General features: G+C 39.6%; 1 protein-coding gene across 10 annotated transcripts in view; it reads left to right on the forward strand.

Moving 5' to 3' along the window:
• The window catches only part of MICAL3 (microtubule associated monooxygenase, calponin and LIM domain containing 3), a 165,777-nt gene that overhangs the window by 89,619 nt on the left and 57,700 nt on the right, over positions 1-18,458 (forward strand). For 5 of the 10 annotated variants that reach the window (XM_015864896.2, XM_032443641.1, XM_015864919.2 and 2 more), the window contains exons 19-25: positions 29-85; positions 1,883-1,987; positions 4,439-4,546; positions 6,870-6,977; positions 7,648-7,834; positions 10,728-10,807; positions 11,642-11,729. In XM_015864896.2, the coding sequence (XP_015720382.1) occupies positions 29-85; positions 1,883-1,987; positions 4,439-4,546; positions 6,870-6,977; positions 7,648-7,834; positions 10,728-10,807; positions 11,642-11,729 (733 nt within the window). The remainder of the gene's footprint in view (positions 1-28; positions 86-1,882; positions 1,988-4,438; positions 4,547-6,869; positions 6,978-7,647; positions 7,835-10,727; positions 10,808-11,641; positions 11,730-18,458) is intronic. The other 5 variants (XM_032443654.1, XM_032443679.1, XM_032443705.1 and 2 more) reach the window with 1 other exon arrangement.

The following is an 18,458-nucleotide window of genomic DNA, read 5'->3' on the forward strand; positions in this document are numbered from 1 at the left end:
TATTAAGCTCTTAATTTGTTGCCTGCAGAGATACAGGGAACCTGGTTCTGGATATCCTGGGGAGCAGAGTCCCAGACAGGAAAGGGTAAACAGCATGAACAAATGGCATGGATGCTGATGACACAATGCCGTGTTGGATGTGTGCAATTCAGGGAGCAAAAGTACCATGTAGTGAAACACACTTACCTAATGCTGCTGTTAACACGCTGCAACTGCAATTAGGAGTGACTATTTCTGTGTGATGCTCACGTAAATGCATAACAAGCCTTCATCAACATTTTGCTATATGCTTTCATATTGCCATGTATTTGGCACTTGATCTCTTCCTGTTCTTCTTTTTCTCTTGCACCTCTTTATTGAAGTATGCTGTGGCTTTAGCAGAACAAGAAGAGTTATGTTTTGTGCTAATTCATGTGAACACAGCTGCATTGTGTTCGCTGCTTGCTTTCTGGATGGTTAAACAACTGGCATTCCATCCTGCCTCCTACAGGCCAAAGATGAGGCATTATGTAGTATGGAGACTTTGAAACCTTCTTATTAATAGAATATTTTGCGGGTTATCTGAGTGGTTCAGTATTGTGCAGAAGCATGGGAAAGGGAGAGAGAGGCAATCAAAAGAATGAGTTGATTTGTATTCATATTGGCAAATTAATTGACATTCCAGTAAAGGCTTTTAATGAATGAATTCATAAATGATAGCCAGCTATAAAACTGTTACAACTTCAAAAATGTGTTCTACACAAAAGGCACTTGTGGGCCGAATGTTTTCTGACAGGCAGTGGAAAATGAATGAGCATGTGTCTGCAGTGACACAGAACCCACAGCTTTATAATAGGCCCTAGTTTTAGTGAAAATGATCTAGTAGAGGGGAGTAGGTGGAACTGAAAGCAGCTGAAAATAGAGAGTATTATGAATGCATTTGAATGGGAAAAGTGTTTCTCACTGATTGGGTGTAAACCTAGTTTTCTGTTCAGCTTCAGCACCATGTAGCAGAACTTTGGCTTTCTTGACAGATAGAGCCTGAGGTTTCTTCACACAGGTTTGTAGGTCCTGCTCCATTTACTTTTGAATGCTACAAACATATTAGCTGAAGGCTGTGTGGTGTTGCAAGTGGTACTCCTGCTCTGTACAGCAGGCCCCAAGCCAGGTCTTTTTTCCATGTTAGCAAGACTGATATGAAGGACCAGAATAGCAGAGGTGTGAAATGTTGTGACTGGGGTGTGTTGACATGGCAGTGCAGACAAGTGCAGAAGCAAAACCGAGACTTCTGTGGTAGTTTGATTTTGCTATGCTTTGCATCAACCAGCCAGTTTCATTAACCATCCTCTCGTTGGTAAGTACAGCATTTTCTTTTAATATACTACCAGCATCTTTAAGGAGACTAATTCATTCTTTATGAAAACTGAAATCCATTAGCCTAAAAATGTGTGTTTCTGTGCAGAAGATCTGAGAAGCACAAATATATGCGGGTTTAGATATGTAAAGGAAATCCTTGACAAAAAAAAAGAACTGTAATAGAATGAGTTGGTGAATCAGTTCCTTTGTGCACGATAAAGCCACATCTTGATGTAGAGTGGTGGGGGTTCTTTGGATGGTAATGCCAGAGAGTGGCTCTGTGCTTGTTGCTGCAGTGGGAGAGCTGTGAATAATTCAGCTTGTGTCTAATTCAGCTGTTTTTTCTCCTGGCCTGGAGGTTCAACATTTAGCACTCCATTAGAATAGTAATCCAGTACACAACAGAAATGAAAATAGTCTTCAGAGGGGAGCTTCTTTCACTGCACTGCATGTGAATTTCATACCTTTTGTCTGGCTTTCCTTTGGGGACTTTTTTTGCCCTTTTCCTCCAGTTTATTTACTTCCTCCCTCCTTCCTTATCTCACAGAGATCTCCTCGTTTGTTTTCTGATGACCAAGTGCCTGAGAATGTTGAACAAAGGGCATGTCAGCTGGCTGCCCTCCTGGAGCCCAGGCCTGCAGCGAGGCATCAGGTGATTACAGCCCAGCTGTCTGTGTGCTGTACAGCCCAGCTGTCTGTGTGCTGTACCAGTGTGTCAGTCTGGGTACTGCTGGCATCTGGGGTCACACAGGTAGAAGAGCTCACCGAAATACAGGGACCATTGCTGCACACAGTCCTGTGGATAAAAAATAAAAGAGCAAATTTATTTTGTGTTGTATTTTCTATCGGACTTGATAGCTTTTAACACTCTCCTTGATGAATGCTTCTGTTTCACAAAACAGTGTAATCAATAGGGTAAAAAGCAGCCTCCAAGCTTCAGTGCGCATGCTTGAAAACCAGCTGGACTCCGAATCAAATCATCTCATGGTGCACGTTTTCCAGCCAGTTGCTCCCCAGTTTTACTTGCTGCTGGAAGCAAGAACACATGCATTTTCCAAGCATAACTCCTGGCTCAGAAGTACTACTTTTGTGCCCATGCTTCCTGTATTATTATTTCCAACAACAGAGTTGGCAGCTTGTGCCGATTTTCTTTGATTCAGCTGTGCACTTTTGGTTTGGTTTGTTTTTGTGCTTAATTTTCTCTCCTGTTTGTCGTCTCTGGCATATGGGAGTGTGCCAGTTTGAACCGTGGCTTCTTTTGTTTCTCATTCCTTGCCCCATTTCTGTTTTTGGTTATTTTCTACAGCCTTTGGCAAACCAGAGAGTACTTTTAGCAAACACTGTTACTTAAGTGATGGTGGACATAACTTTTCCGTGCCATCTCGAAATGAAATGTGTAACAAGTAGATCACTTTTAACTGCTGTTCTTTGGGGATGCAGTCTTTGCTGACTAAAATCAGTAAAGGTGTTCTCCAAGAAGGAACAGTGACCTTTTGACTGGATTTGAGATAGGGTTTTGCAGTCATAGAAGAAACCATGTAAGTGTGGGTAAGGAGACTCCTTTAAACAGACCAGCATCTATTTGTTAATGGGTGACACAACGGAAGATCTCAGGCATGATCCAAGGATAGCATGCCAGTATGTGTTTCATTATTGTGAAGAAGTAATAGTGCAGAAGTTAACATCTGGACTCAGACATCTACTTCCTACTTTCTTCTTGCTATCTAGCACTTTCCAGCTCTTTTTGAGGGTGGAGAAGATTAACAGTATTGCATTGCAGAGAAAAAAAACTTAATTCTCTACAGTGTTGAATTAAGGAGGAGAGAAAATATAGTGAAGATGGTGAACAAAAAGTAGAGGATAAAGAGGGTAAAGCAGAGATAAAAAAGGAAACAGATGTTGGAACACTGCAGGCCGTGACAGATTATAGCGTGGGATTTAGGGAAAGAAATCAAGAAAAAGTAGAGTACTAAGAGAAAGCTCAGGGAAAGTAAGAAATTTTCAAAAAAGCAATTTGATTAAATATTGGTGATCTTCAGTACAGGAAATCAGTGTATAATGTACAGTTGTATTTCTGAAAACCCACCTATTGTGTATTGTGCTCAATTGGTTTAATCTCGAAGCTAGATTTTTCTAAGTGTCTATAAATGACTATTTTTGCGGGTCAAGTAGCTTCATGATGTTTATTTTTGTCCTTTTTGTAATGTAAAACATAATATTCTTTTAAAAGAAAGTCAAATATTTGAAATTTACATATTTTTTTTCTTCCAGATAGTAATTTTAAGGAATGCAGAGTTCCTACCAGTACTGTCTGATATGTCTAGCTACCATTTCTTTTACTTCTATTTACATTAATTGTATTGGAAGATGGACATTTATTAGCCATAAAGGTAATGAGGAGAGTATGTTGGGAGCCTTTATCTTCTGTCTTCCTGTGAAGGACCCGTTTCAGAAGGATGAATGTTCTCAGTTAAGGATTTGCTCTTTGCCACTCCGTAAGCAGAAATGGCAGATTGCATTATATTGTTTAATTATTGTTACTGTGGTGTTTCAAATCTATTTACATTAAATTTTGTACTGGAAATCTAGTGCTGCTTGTTGGCAGTGGTTACAAGTTAATAAGTTAATTTCTCCCACCTCGAAGGAGAGCTGGATCCTTTTTTTTTTTTTTTTTTTTTGCATTTATAGTTAAAATGTAGAAGAGGTCTCATGTGGCCTGAAATACAATCCTAGTGTCTTGAGCCAGAAATACGGAACAACAGGAGATACAGGAGGAACAGAGGAAATTGATCTGGGAACTGTGCCAGTGGCTTAGCTGGTTGGGATACAGGAGGCTGGACATCTGTGGAAGTAGGTAACTGCTTCCAAATGTCCCTCAGTGACTTAAAATGTAATAAAGGACAAATTAAGAATAACATACTCTGCCTCACTAGGGAGAAACTGAAGATGTGCTGGACATTTTTTCCCAAGTTTTCCTACAAATGTCATGAAGAATATTATTTTTCTGTGGTGGGCAGAAGGGGCTGAATTTTTGCTTTTATTTTCACTTGGTTTTCCTTCATATCTTTGTATGATTGTTGGTGATTCTTATTTTATTTTTTAGCCTGAGACTGAACCGTCTCGCCGATTCTTTGTTGACCAGTGGGAGCTCTCCCTTAGCCTCCGTTCTTCTAATCGCCCTTCTTCACCTTCATCTGACTCTCTTCGACAGGTAGCATTGGCCTGAGCATTGCTAGGTGCACTCGGCTGTGTCACTTAACCACCCTAGGCCCACCAGCCAAGGACAAACCACAAGAGATGGCTAGGCTTGCAACACTTCACCTGCAAAATGCAATGTCTGTGCATAGTCATGCACAACTGAGAAATCAGGCAGTGTGTGGCATAGCTTGTTGTCAACCATAAAGCAGTTTGAAACTAAATATAAGCTACTTTTGGTGCAAATGTAAAAGCTTCCGGTACATCTCGCTCTCAAAAATGGTTTTTGTTTTGAGCACTAATAGTCTAGCTTTGGAATAAAGCTTTCTTGTTTTGCTTGCTGCTTTTGTTGAGATTCTGGGCCAAACTTCAGAATGGACTTGTGTGTATATGCTTAATTGATGGTATGAAATACAGAATACTTCGGCTTTCTGAAAATTCTCTGGGAATTTCATCTAGTTGCAGCTGTCATGCAGGAAAACAATAGGAATTTGATTTGACCTAAGCTGAAGTGGTTCTTTGCTCACCGTTGAAAATGTTTCAGAAGGTTGTGTATCTTGAAGTTACTTGCCCAAAGAAAGTTAAAGTGCTCCATTAAAAATCCAATATTAGACCAATTGTCATGTATAGGTAAAGAAATCAGAACCACAGAACATAAAATCAAGCTCAGCAATTATATTTCCAGCACCAAATAGTCCCAGATGTTGTGATTAAAGATTAGCATAATCAGATTTCGGGCACAAACCTTTATATGTGTTGATAGAAATTTAAAGATCCTGAAGGACCTGCAGTTAAAGTTGGATGAAGGTTTCAAATCAGATCTTGTTCAGTTGAAATGCAGTTTCAGCTGAAAGAAAATTTCTTTTGAAAGCACCTGCGTCCCCTGGAAAAGCTTGACAATTCTGAATTATTCTTTGTGGGCAGAAATGAACCTCCTTTGTTGTAGTGACACAGCTCTTGAAAAATTAGGACTTCAGTGATAGCAGCTACGATCTGTGAAGGTCGAGCATGCCATTTTCAGACCCCTTTCCCCCTGAAATACCATCCTGTGATGGACTGCAGATTTTTGTGACACTTCCTGCTTTTCTCATGTCTGAATATGTGAAGGTCTTAAACATTTCTAAAGGGTTAATAACCACACTTGAGAAACATACGCTGCATTGTTAGTTATGGGAAATAACTAGTTCTAGTACGGTAATGGGAATTTTGAGAGGAGAGTTCAGTCTTTTCCTTCAAATACTGTTAGCCTAGTGATTTTGCACTTGCCAGAAGGCAGTGTCTCTCTGCTCCTTCATTTCCTGAGGAGACTCCAGCTAGAAACATTCATAACACTTCTTAGTTTGGAAAAGAAAAATTGCTTGGCGTGCTTTTTGCTGCTCTGCTGAGTCAAATTCGTGGTGTGTGCAGTGTGATTAAGCTAACACGGATGTAAGCACATCATTTTCTTAACCATGTAATTATTGATGATGGCTGAAATTATTTCCGTTGAAAATCACTTCCTCTGCTCCTGCAGTGACTGAACATGGCTTGCAAACACTCACTTTAGACCATCTAGTGTAACTGCCAAAATGACTGGGTTTCTCAGAATACTGGAGGGTTTTTAGCTATCCACAGTTATTGCGTCAGTCAATACCCATGATGGAGAAAAGCCTAGTCATAAAGCCATGTTCAGTGTTGAGCAAATACATGTTCCAGATGTTTGCAGGTATGGCTTTAAAAGTGTTGGATGAGATTCTTGCCACCATTTTCCATTTAAACTTCTGTGTATTTTTAGCTTTGGAAAAAGTGATAGTTTTGAATGAGTTCCTTAGTTAAGGATTTCTTCCTGCTCTGTGAATGCACTTTAAATGAATTTGTTTCAGGTGCTAAGCGTATAAATAAACTCTTGCAGTCAGCATGTTACATTAGTCTCTATGACATGTCTTCCAAAATGTCTTTGATTCTGACGCCAGTTTTACCTGTAACCTAAAATCTTAGCCTATACATTTGGTTTCATCTTTAAGAAGTGAATGTGTTCAGGTTTCCATGTGAAAAGTACCCCATAAGCAAGAAAAAACTTGGCTTTCTTCATCATCATAGTATTTCCAGAGCACTTAGAGAACACAAAATGCAAACCATCTTTTTCATAGTTGCAGTTGATACTGGACTGTTCCAGTGATTACTGATGACACTGGCTTTGCTGTTATTACTTGTCACTCCATATTGTCCACTGTCTTGGCATGGTTTCACCTCTCTGCACCTTTTCACCACCTAACCTATTATCATTTTAGTCATTTTTGTAATTTTTATTTCTTTTTCTTTTCTCACTTCCCTTTTGTTTTACTCCATCCATCTGGTAGAAGTATATAAAGATGTACACAGGCGGAGTGAGCTCATTGGCTGAGCAGATAGCCAATCAGCTTCAAAGGAAAGAGCAGCCCAAAACCCTTCTAGACAAGAAGGAACTGGTAAGATGATGTGCAGAAGATGATGTGTGTTTGTGATTAGATGTACTGTAGATCTGAAGTATCGTGAGTGTCCGGTTGTTAGTACAGATGCTGGAATCCATAGGAGCTTTGTAAAAGACTTAACTTCCCTTTCTCCATCCACCCTCTCTCTTGTCCTCATTTTCCTTGCAAAACTGCTGAATCTAATCTCAGCACTCAAGGATTAGCCTACAACCAGTTGACAAACTGCTGGCCATATTTGTGAAGATGTATTTGATCCACTGCGGCTACATCAACATCGTTGTTTAATAGAGGAGGTTGCTATTTTTGGACTAAGAATTGCAGTTTGAAGGGTCCCTTAATGGTTTTGCCTTTCTATCATATGCCTCCCACAGTCATTTATTTCAAGGTCACTGTTAATAGTACATGTGTCCACTTTTCCGTCCAGAGCCCAATTTACTCCTCACATACATAGACACGACCTCCTAGGACCTTCTTCACTGGACTTCAAGGTTAGTTTTTGCTTTCCCTGCTAAAACTGTGGATTGTGTCACAGCGCTGCAGCATCCGTGTGTCAAAGAACAGCGGCATCCAGATGCTCCCATGTCTGCAAAGATGAAGAGAAAATACGACCACGTGGTCCTGGTGAGAATAGACACGCACAAATTTAATCACAGTTGTTTCTGTTTAGGGCTCGCTCAAAAAGGAGTTCCCCCAGAACCTGGGAGGCAGCGATGTCTGTTACTTCTGCCGCAAGCGAGTCTATGTGATGGAAAGGCTGAGTGCTGAAGGCAAGTTCTTCCACCGCAGTTGCTTCAAGTGTGAATACTGCGCCACCACTCTGCGGTTGTCATCTTACGCCTATGATATTGAAGATGGTAAGAGACATTGTCTTTTTTGCTAGAATTCTCTTAACTGTCCTGGAAGTTTGTTGATTGGCTTCATAGCTTGCTGTTTGCTTACAAACTATTTGGTGAGTTAAGAGATGGAGTAACTTCAGTTCCAGAGATATTCTCTCAAACTGTTGAAGCTCTGTGGATTTCCTTTGGCCAGGTAATGCTGAGAGCTGTGAGGAGTTAATGTAAGAATAGCTGCTGGAATGGAAAGAAACGAATAGTGGTTGAGGGCTTTAAAATGGTTTGGCAGCTATCTTTTAAGGTTAGATCCTTTACTGTTCCTTTGATGCCATTTAAATGAAGAAACTTGTGTTAGTTTTAAATGAGTTTAGTTTTAAATTTAGTTTGTTTTTTATTTAAGAGAACATGACATGTTGGAGGCATACATAAACAGCTTTTACTTTTTAAGAGAACGCAACAGTAGAGCTCTACATTGTAGATACAACAGAAGAGGAAGTTTATAATCAGAGGCTATAATAACTGATAGTAACAGACTAAGTTCTATTTTAGTGGGGAAAAATGGGACGTGGAAGTTGAGTAGGTACAGATGGTTCAATAATATTTTTTTCTTTCTGTGTCTGATAGACTGAAGAGCAAGGAATACGATTACAGAACTTATAAATTTATTGATGACTCAGTTAACAGAGTCCAACACGCAAAGGGTTGAGGGAAGCATTATATATACATAACAGATCTGAAAAACCAGATGGTACAGCAGCAGTTGGAACTCATTTTATCACCCAGAAGATGAGCGTGTTGAAAATTTAGATTTCAAATTGCACATCACTTCTGAAGAGTAACATCCTTCAAAGAGTGGCAGTGTTCTATTTGTTACTTCTTAGCAGAAAATGCACGTTTTCTAAAGAAGTTAGGTGTCTTGGATAAAGCTTCATGTATATCAAAAAGAATGACTTTTACCTGCTTTCACTGCTGACATTCGTCTTTACTCTGATCTCAAAATATGTACAGAATGATGTAAAACTATTGAGGTATTAAGACAGAGAGGATTCTACATCAGAAATGATGGTGTAGAAATAAAAATAACAGGAAAAAGTGCTACAAACAATACTTTTACATTGATCAAATCAAAGATGAAGTAAAAATTGTAAGCTGTGTGCTATGAGATGAAACTCCAGAATACTCTCTGCAGACTGAAAAGTTCTAAAACGGATAGATATCTGTGTAACTGGGTTGAATCTTTTTGAATATACTGATAATGGCCATGGATACATCAGCTAGGCTTATGGGGCAAAAACAACCACCATAATATTTTTACTGAAGATGAATTATATAGCGACCTTTAGTAATGGGCTTGGATCACAAAGAATTGAGCAATCTTAGGATCATCAAACCAGGCATCCAATAGGGAATAGAAAACCCATTATTACTTGTCGAGACTGACATCGGACTTGACTTGTAAGTTTAAAGGGGCCAGTGTTAATTTTGAAATCAGTATGTACAATCAGCAGCTTGATCAATTATCAAAGCTGGGACAAAACAGTTGTTGAGCACTGCTATTATTCTGTGCATTCAGAAGTAATGGGGTATCTGATTAAATGTGCAAAGCTGAGCTCTTCTGTCTGTTGTATGTGCTGAAACAGTTTTTGCCACCAGACTTAGCGATTCCCTCTGCCAACCAGCTTATGTACACAGTGGCCAGATAGCTCACAATGAAACAAAAACAAAGCCTGGAGTCTCAGCACACCTATAGCATTGATTATGAAGTAACTGTTACACAGTTGACAATTCATATGTATGTACACCAAATATGACCAAATAGCAATATGTTACTGCCACTAATCATTGTGAAAATGTAGCTCATGTTTCATTCTGGATTTGTTTTGAAAGAAGAGATAAAATATATGCATGTGGTTGCTATTCATCTCTACCTTCAGAATGAGAGTGTCCTGTAGTGTTCTACAGTCAGTGTCTGGTTCAAAGCTTGAGTATATAAGGGCTTTGCTGTTTCTCTTTTCAGACGTTTTCCCCTGAAACAATTTTAAGGACTCAACATTAACAAATGTTTTTTTAAGCAGGCATTACTCGAAATACAGCATTCACCACCTTTCTGTCACAAAACATATCATTAGAAAATACTGTGCTAATACCAGCTCAGAGGAACTGTAGAAAGCAGCAAAGGTCAGAGTACAGATCTGAAATGTGTTGGGAAAGATGTAGGAACAGGATAGCAGAAGGCATGCTGTGGGCTGCATACACTCAGCAGGATATGGTAGGAAAGGTGCGTGGAAAGATAACTGTGCCATCAATTTGCTCCTATTGTTATTATTTGCGCTGGGGTATCGCTAGTGCTGCTTTGTCTTTAGGACAGCGTTCAGATACTGGTGAAAACCCATCTTGACTTCTGGGGTGTTAATAAAGCATTAGTGTCACAACAGGTCTTAATTGTGAAAGTGACTCATTGCTCGATTGCTGGTTCCACACGTAATTACTGCGTGTTTTCAGAGATGGTTCTCTGGGAGTTAATGCCCTCCTCTCCCTCTTTCCTCTGCTGGTTGTATTCATTCTTGCTTTTTCCAAAAGTGCTTCTGCCAGCTTTTCATGTGATGATTTCTTTGTTCCTCACACACTGCCGCATTGTTAGCATGTGATACCACACAAGCCTCACAGCTTTGCTTTGGTGTTTGATAGGATATTATGCTCAATGGCTGTCAGGCACCCAATGGAAGGGGAGCTAGCTAGGCGGGGGAGTGAGGAGGGCTGGAGTTAGAACTTCAGATAGTGTTTGTCTCCATGCATACTGATTAAACTAGAGGAAGGAAGGACAACAGGAAATAAGTTGCAGTGAGATGGACATTTATATTGTGTTAAGGTGCCCTGTTCTCGTTGTCGACCACCGTTAATGTTCTGTCTGCAGGTAAATTCTACTGTAAGCCCCACTACTGTTACCGACTCTCCGGTTATGCTCAAAGGAAGAGGCCAGCAGTGTCAGGAAAGGTAACTCATTCTTTTCATCTGGCTTGTCAGGTTAATAAGTGTTGATTCTTAATACTGAAAGAGTAAATTTTTTTTTTTTGGTAAAGGTAGAGAAATTCAAAATGCATCTAACGGCGTTGTTATGTTGTAATGTCCTACAGTTCTATAAGTTTGCATTAAAAGCTTGCAATTATCACTTCTCTTTTCATGGTTCTTGTTATAAAATAATGTACTTTTCCACTCAGAACAGTATTTTGATTTGTATTCTTGTTATACTGAAATGCTTATTCAGTCCATGTAGAGACTAAATAACTTACGTGACTGGTTTTGCTTTTCCTTAAGATTAAACAAATTATTTGCATTTCTTCTGAAACTTGAAGTTCTAACTCACTTGCATAGGCTGTAAAGACGATGCTGTCTTTTCTGAATGTTTGTTGTCTGTTAGTGTGAACTTGTACGGAAAGAAAGGGTATCCTTTTCCCTATATAATTGTAATGGAAGCATTTGTGTTTTAAATGTGGGACCTAGATTTTCTTTGTAATACAGAAGGGTGTCTTTGTTTTTGTCCTTATAATCCAGGGCATATTAGACTTAATTTGTCTCCTCAACTGACTTTTCAGCATTTTTGCATTCTCTGTGTGAGCAAGCTCTGTGGTAGGCTCTTCGCATGAAAGTTCTGTTAAGATTGAATGCTACAAACTGACCTTCCCCTTTAGATGATGTTTTCCTTTGTGGTGGTGATCTTTCTGCCTGTTTGTCACATTTTGTTAGTACAAGCTAAAGCTGTATGAAACGAGTATTTTCAAGGTGCCTGCAGTTTTAATATGGATTTAATTCACTTTCTCTCTCTTGCAGGACACCAAAGGACCTCTGCAGGACACCATGGCAAGTGATGGAACTGGACGGGCAAATTCCATCTCCTCCTCAGCAGAGAGGGCCCCAGGTAGCTCCACTTCCTTCTTTAGCAGGGTGGTGCAGTACTCTCTCAGCTTCTTTGACAGAGTTAGGGTGGCAAGCCAGCGACTGCAAAGCACAGTTTCCTGGATTGGGCACCAGGTAGCCCAGAACCCTTTGGACTCCTTTTTCATGTGTCAGCTGATGGCTTTTGGGGTTCCCTTTCTCTATGTCCAGTCAGAAGTTCTTGTGCAGATCTTAGGGGAGTTCTGTGGGCAGTCTGCTGACCATTAAGAATTAACGTTACCCAACTTTATAAGCTGTATAATTTCTGTGAATTGGGGTGCCGTGTGAATTCTGTGTGTTATGTGAAGTTCTCAATGTGTTATTTTGCATTGTGGCTTTGGGGCCTAGATATTCTCATTTCTTTCAAGGACACTGTCTGAAATAGTTCCAGGAAAACACAGATCCTCAGTTAAGGGTCTCCTCTGAGTGGACCCAGATAAAAAAGCTTTGTCTGTAATGTATGTACCTCACTGCTGACTCAAGTTACAAGTTCTGATACACTGGAATACTTCTCAGATGGGATTTCTGTGTTTGCCTGAAATCTGGGAGTGGTTTCTCATTCTCCCAAATTTCTTTTCATTTATCTGGTACTTGAATGGGATGATCCCATTATCTCTGGATTGTGTCTCCTCTGGAATTCTGGGTGTCTGTGACAGCTAATGGGATGGGATTCCTTAAACTTCTTGAATTCCGTGGTGCTGACAGGTCATGGTGCTTTTCCCTTACTGCCAGATTCTGTGCTGCTCCTGGCCGTGGCTTTGGGAACGAGGTAGAGAATGTGTGTGTCTTACTGTGAAGTATTTTTGCCTATTAAATTAAAATTCTAATTCCCTCTAACATGGGAGAAGTGACTCTGCTACAAATGCTCGTTTGCCCATCCCCTACATGCTCACTTAGTGATGTTAGAAAGAGATTTGGTTCTAGCATCGGTTCTAGAATGCTACAGAAAAAGGAATTTAGGTGCTTTTGGAGGGAGAACATACTTAGAAGAAAAATATAGAAATGAGTGTCTTCACAGTGCTAATTGAGAAGAAACATGAAAAACATACAGGCAGATTAAAATCATGCTTATATTTGACCATACATAGTATTCTTAAAAGCATTTCTAAGATGGTAACTGAACACAGACAGAAAGTCACTCTTACTATGTGTAGTTGACTCCTTAAGTGAAGTTACACTCGCTGTTTTGTCTGTTAATGGAATTTCCATATGGCAGAATGGAGGAACAAAAAATTGTAATGAGAAATGACATGTCCAGAATGCCATTGACAGGTGGGATAATGACAGCAATTTATTGTACTGTAGGCTAGGCTTTAAATTGCCTACTCTAAAGGTGGAGAGTTTTTAGTTTTATGGCCTTTTTTAATATAGAGTATATTCTTTAAGCTATACGAAAAAGATATTTCTTGGAGCTGTTAATTCATAGACTATGTCATAGGAAAAGTGGCTTATGGGTTGAAGCTCTTGACAATGAGAAGTTTAAGAGAGTTTGGCTGTGTGTATCAATTAGTATTTCAGTACATTTACTGTTGGTCTCCTTTCCTTGATTTAGACCTTCCAACAGATCAAACTTAATTATATACATTTCTAGACGAGCCTCCAACAAACAGCATCTACGTGATCACTAAGTAGGACAAATGTTAGGCCAGGTGTTTCCATCTCTCCCTATGTAGTGGTGGCATAGTTGGAACCTGTGATGGCACAGTTACAAGGGTTGCAATATTTCTAGGGAAGAAAAGTAGAACAGACACCATTTTCTCAAACAGCAAGACTTGAAATCTAGGTCTCCAGTTTGCTGTGTCTAACTGTAGCACTGTTTTTAAATATTTTGGAGCTTTAAAGCTTTGGCTCTTGTAATGATGCAAAGCACATCATTAGGGCATACTCAGCTGGAGAAACTAGTTCATCTTTACGGCAGCATAATATGTTGTTGATTGTGCATGACTGAAACACCCTTAATGGTTGAAGAGTTACCTTCTGCTTTTGTTATCTCCCCCTTTCTGCTAGAAAATGTGATTTATAGCTGAGATCTCATTTTCTTTATAAATCAAGTTCTAAGTGTTTGTAAGTATATTTTAAAACTACTGGATTAACAAGGGTTAAGAAGCAGGAGGGGAGGCTAAATGCCATGTATTTTAAAAGCCAACTGCAGTGTCATTAAGGCAGGCCAGTTCTCCATTAGTCAGTTTAACGGTCATGTGCTGTAGGTACCTGTCTTTAGCTCCAGTTCTTGCACAGTAGATCAGGAATCCTGCAATATGTTTACAGTTCTGTATGGCTTGAAAAAAACACATAAACCCCCCCCCCACAATACCTCAGCTTTTGAATTGCAAAGCTTCATGATACAGTGGAAGAATAAGATACTGTTTCTGAATAATCAAAGGGAGTCTCTAAGATTACATCTTTATTTAACTACTGACTTTGAACTATGTTCATATATGCTTTCTTGTAATTTATTAGCTTCTCTATGTGAGAAACTATAGGCATTATACTTTCACCAAAGTGTAGAAGAATACCTTAAGTAAAATGCTCTCTGGACTGGGGATAGTCTCCCATGCTTCACATTACCCATTCGGTAGACTCACCATTAACAGGTTGTATACCTGAAAACTGTTTAACCTCTTTTAAGGCAACAGCTGAAGTTGGGCAGTAGTGATTTCATACCTTGAGGTCTGAACCAGTCTTACTAATGAGGCAGATGTTGATGAGGAGTATAATTTGCCTCTGAAATGATTAAGTAAAAGAAGAGTGTTCAGTGTGTAGGTTTAATTTTTGATGGAGTTCTAAAGATAGCTTAGAATGCAAAAGGAAGGTAACAGCAGGAACAGCAATTAAGCAGTGCACAAGACAAAAGCCCCCCAGTTTTAAGTTTTACACCCTCTGAGTTAAACTCAGTCCTGAATTATCTTGTTCAGTGACCGCTATGATGACTTGTGCCAGGCCTACTTTTTAATTGCCCCAGAGTCCCAAACAAATGTAAATTTTCCAGGTTTTCCCCCCTACTCTCAGTACCTTCTTTACCACCAAATCTCTCCTCTTCTTTTTGTAGCTGGATTAATAATTAAAATCTGTTCAAACTCAAAATGATGTTCAGGTTTGGTCAGCTTAGGTACAGTTGGTCACAACAAGCACTTTCTTGTGATGCGGTACTAACCTGACAGGCGTGCATTAACTTTGCTAAAGATGTCAGTCCCTCACTGGTTGTCCGTCCCTTGTATTGCAGTGACTGTAGTTACAGGGTGCAACTTGTGAGAAGCAAGTAGAGTTTAGTAGCAGTCATCTAGAAACGTTGTTCTGATGAAGGTTTGCCTGGTTTGCCAGAGAGCCCACGTGGCACCTTGTGTAGTGTCACAAGGGATGTTTTCAGGGAGTTATGTTCAAACTGGCTCCTGCTGTCGATCAGCCCCTTTGGATGGGAAAGAGGCAACAAGCTTTTGAATGGTTGATGCCATTCTCTCCTTGGAAGGGAAGCTGGGGAAAGCTGGTACTATGCTTTTGGTTCTGCTGAACTGTGGCATGCTCGTCTTAGATTCTGTAATCCTCCTGTGTACTCTGTCTGCCTCTTTCTATCTTCTGCCTTTGCCTTTGTGCCAAAATTGCTGCTATTGCCAAGGTAAAAAAAAAACAAACACTTTGCTTCTCAACTGTCTCTCCCTATCATAATCTGTAACCACCATGTCTTGGATTTTTTGAATATTATTTACAGTACTTTATATGATTTGAATGTGCTTTTAATGTAAATGCTTTTGGTTTGTTTGTTTGTTTTTTTCCTGTTTGCTCTGAAGGTCTGTAAGAACACATTTTCAAACTTTCAGCTCTTTCTTGGCAGATGGACTTGGAACAGTCTTTACTCATATCAGCTTTATGATAACGTTCTTTGGGGCAGCTTTAGGTGGTGATGTTTTGTTGTGTTTCCTATTCCAGACTTGTGTTCTCACAGCAATACATTTCTGACCCTATCAGCAGTAAGAATTTCAAAAAAGAAAGACCTGTCAGGGAAACTCATACATGAGAATGCTCAGCAATAAAATGCAAGTCATGAGATCTTCGCAGTAGTTACTTGACCTGCAAAAAATGTAAGAAACTCACTGTAAACGGTAGTATGCAAACCCGAATATTTCAATACAGAGTAGAGGCGTTAGGTCTCCTGCTTTACAGTCTAAAAAGCATATCCTATACATGAGACAGGTGCAATATGAAAGGTTAAAAACCCTCCTATGGATGTGCCTTAAACATTTTCAGGGAGCAGTGTTATGAGTAAACCATTTATGGTAGACTGTTAAACATGTAATGTGTTGCATTTAATGAACAAATGTGGACTTGACTTGAGGGAGCTCTTTTGATGACCAGGTGATCTAGAAAAGGGTGGCTGCTTCCTCTGAAGGCTGTGCCCTTTAAAGTAAATTATCTGAGCCCCATCTTCAAAAGGATCATAACTGTCCATAAAGCTTACACAAATCTTTATGAATGCATACAGTATTATTTGCACATACTTCTATGCCTAAGGAAGTACAAATACATTTTTATATGCATTTCTGTATATAAACCGGCTTCTTGTTCGTTGATGTTGTCCCTTTACAGTTCTACATACATCAAACGTGCCTTCTGAAAATAATTCATCTCAAAGCAATATAGTTTACTTGTGCATATAAACATATCTTCACAAAGGCTTCCACTTGGCCACTCCTTCTTGTTACTATTCAGATTTGTTTTTCATACTTGTTTTAACAGTGTGTCACAAGCACTATGTTACAGACAATACAGTAAGCTAATTCTGTGGCATGCTGCTCAGTTTGTGGTGCCTTCATTTTAAACTACTAAACTGCAATTTACCAACACATCCATATATCTTCCCCTCCTCCTCTGGTCCACAAAACAATAAAATAAAATAAAATAAAATGCATGTTTCAAGATGCACCACCACAATGAGAGGAAAGATAGTTCCTCTTCTATGGTGCCCTGAAGTTTTCTATTTAAAGACACAGTGGTGTTGTGTTCTGCAGGACAGGGCACATGGTAACGAACCCTTTCACAGGGCCTCATACAGCTCCAGAGAGATCTAATGCAAGATTTATTTTTCTGAGCTAGAATATTTTAAATGTAAACTTAAGAACCAGACCCCTGTATTTTTGGAAGCTGTGGAGGGTGTGTGGGTTGCATGATTAGGACCAAGGTTCAGTGCCCAGTGAATCATTGCTCAATAGCAAGCCAGGAAACTCTCTTGGGGGATGTGCTTGACTGTTCCCAGTCCATCATGTTCCTTGTTGGTGTTCTTATCAGGATTTGGGTGGCTTTGGTGTAAATGAAAAGAGAATTTGAAGCCCAGAAAATTTGGAAAAGCAAAGGCGTGATTGCTGGTTTATTTGTTCAAAGGGGTTGAGAAGCAGCTGACCTAGTAGAGCTTCACTGAAAAACCCAAGAAAATCATTTGGGGACTGAGAAAGGGCTTACAGAATAGCAATGTGGTTGGTTTGTGCTCACAGCTGGATCCTGCTAAGAACACTTTTTCTTGGGAGTAAAAGGCCTCCCTCTCCCACCTTTCTCTCTACCTTTCAGACCTGTAGACTTGTTCCACTGAAATATTTGTTAACTGTTTGTACGTGTAATTTCTGAAGGGTGATATGAATTTTTCTGGGCACTTTTAAGAGTTTCATTAAACGTTTATGTCTCTTAGAAAAGGAACACTGTGTAAAGGTGGTGGATTTTTTGTTTTTAATTACAGAATTATAACATCCGTGGGTTGTTATTTTGGGCTTTTTTGTTGTTGGTTTGTTTTGAAAAGTAGAATCTAAGAAATAACTATTCTGAGGAGGTTAAAGTTTCCCTCAGAGAAATGGAGGCAGTTTGTATAAGTTTGGTGACAGTTGATACTCAAGTGAGACAATTAGTGCTCAGAAAGGCTTCATGTCTCCGTTGTATAGCTTCGTTGAAGATTTTTATTTATGCGGTTGTTTTTAACCTGATTTTGTTTTGGGTGTGTGTCTCCTTAAATTATGTAACACTTGGTTTTCTTGTTGCTGTGAAATCAAGACATTATTTGTTCAATTGTGTGAAATGTTCAAGGGAATAAATTCCAAACAACCTTCAGGTTTCTGAGTTTTTCTTTGTAACCCCCCCCCCTCCTCCTTCCACTAGTTGCAGGTTAGGAATGCTGTGGGGGATAAGTGTTTGGGGGAGAGTGAAATGAATAGATCTAGCAAGCTTGAATAGTCTTCCAAAGACATTCTGGGGAGCTGCATGGCACGTGTAACTGCAGAGTACTACAGAGACTTACAAGGGCAGTTATGCTCTGGCAGACACAGGCTAAATTAAATGTTAATTTTATTTTTTCTTTTGCTGCCATGTTGTGGTTTGCTCAACGTGCAGGGCATACATTGCCCAGACAGCATTACATAGTTCTGTAGAAAAGCTGTTAAGGACCCCCATGCTAAATGTCTTACTGTTTTGTTGTAGAAATGCTTGCAGTGTTGTGGCTTTGTGGATTTTTGTTGATCTGAGAGCTTGTTCAGTGTGCCTTGTTGCAGTTCTCTCTGTAAACAGGGCAGTGAAATACATCTGTGAGGGGAGAGGAGGGAGAGGAAAAGTGTGAGCAAGTGTAAGCCAACACTGAGGAACAGGGAGGCATAGCCTTTGCATCTGGTGTGACAGGTAAGCTTTTTGGCAGGATTTGTTTCCTCTTGTATGCAGAGCTGCAGCTGTGATATGGGACATT

The sequence above is a fragment of the Coturnix japonica genome, chromosome 1 (genome assembly GCF_001577835.2).
Source record: "Coturnix japonica isolate 7356 chromosome 1, Coturnix japonica 2.1, whole genome shotgun sequence".
Lineage (NCBI taxonomy): Eukaryota > Metazoa > Chordata > Aves > Galliformes > Phasianidae > Coturnix > Coturnix japonica.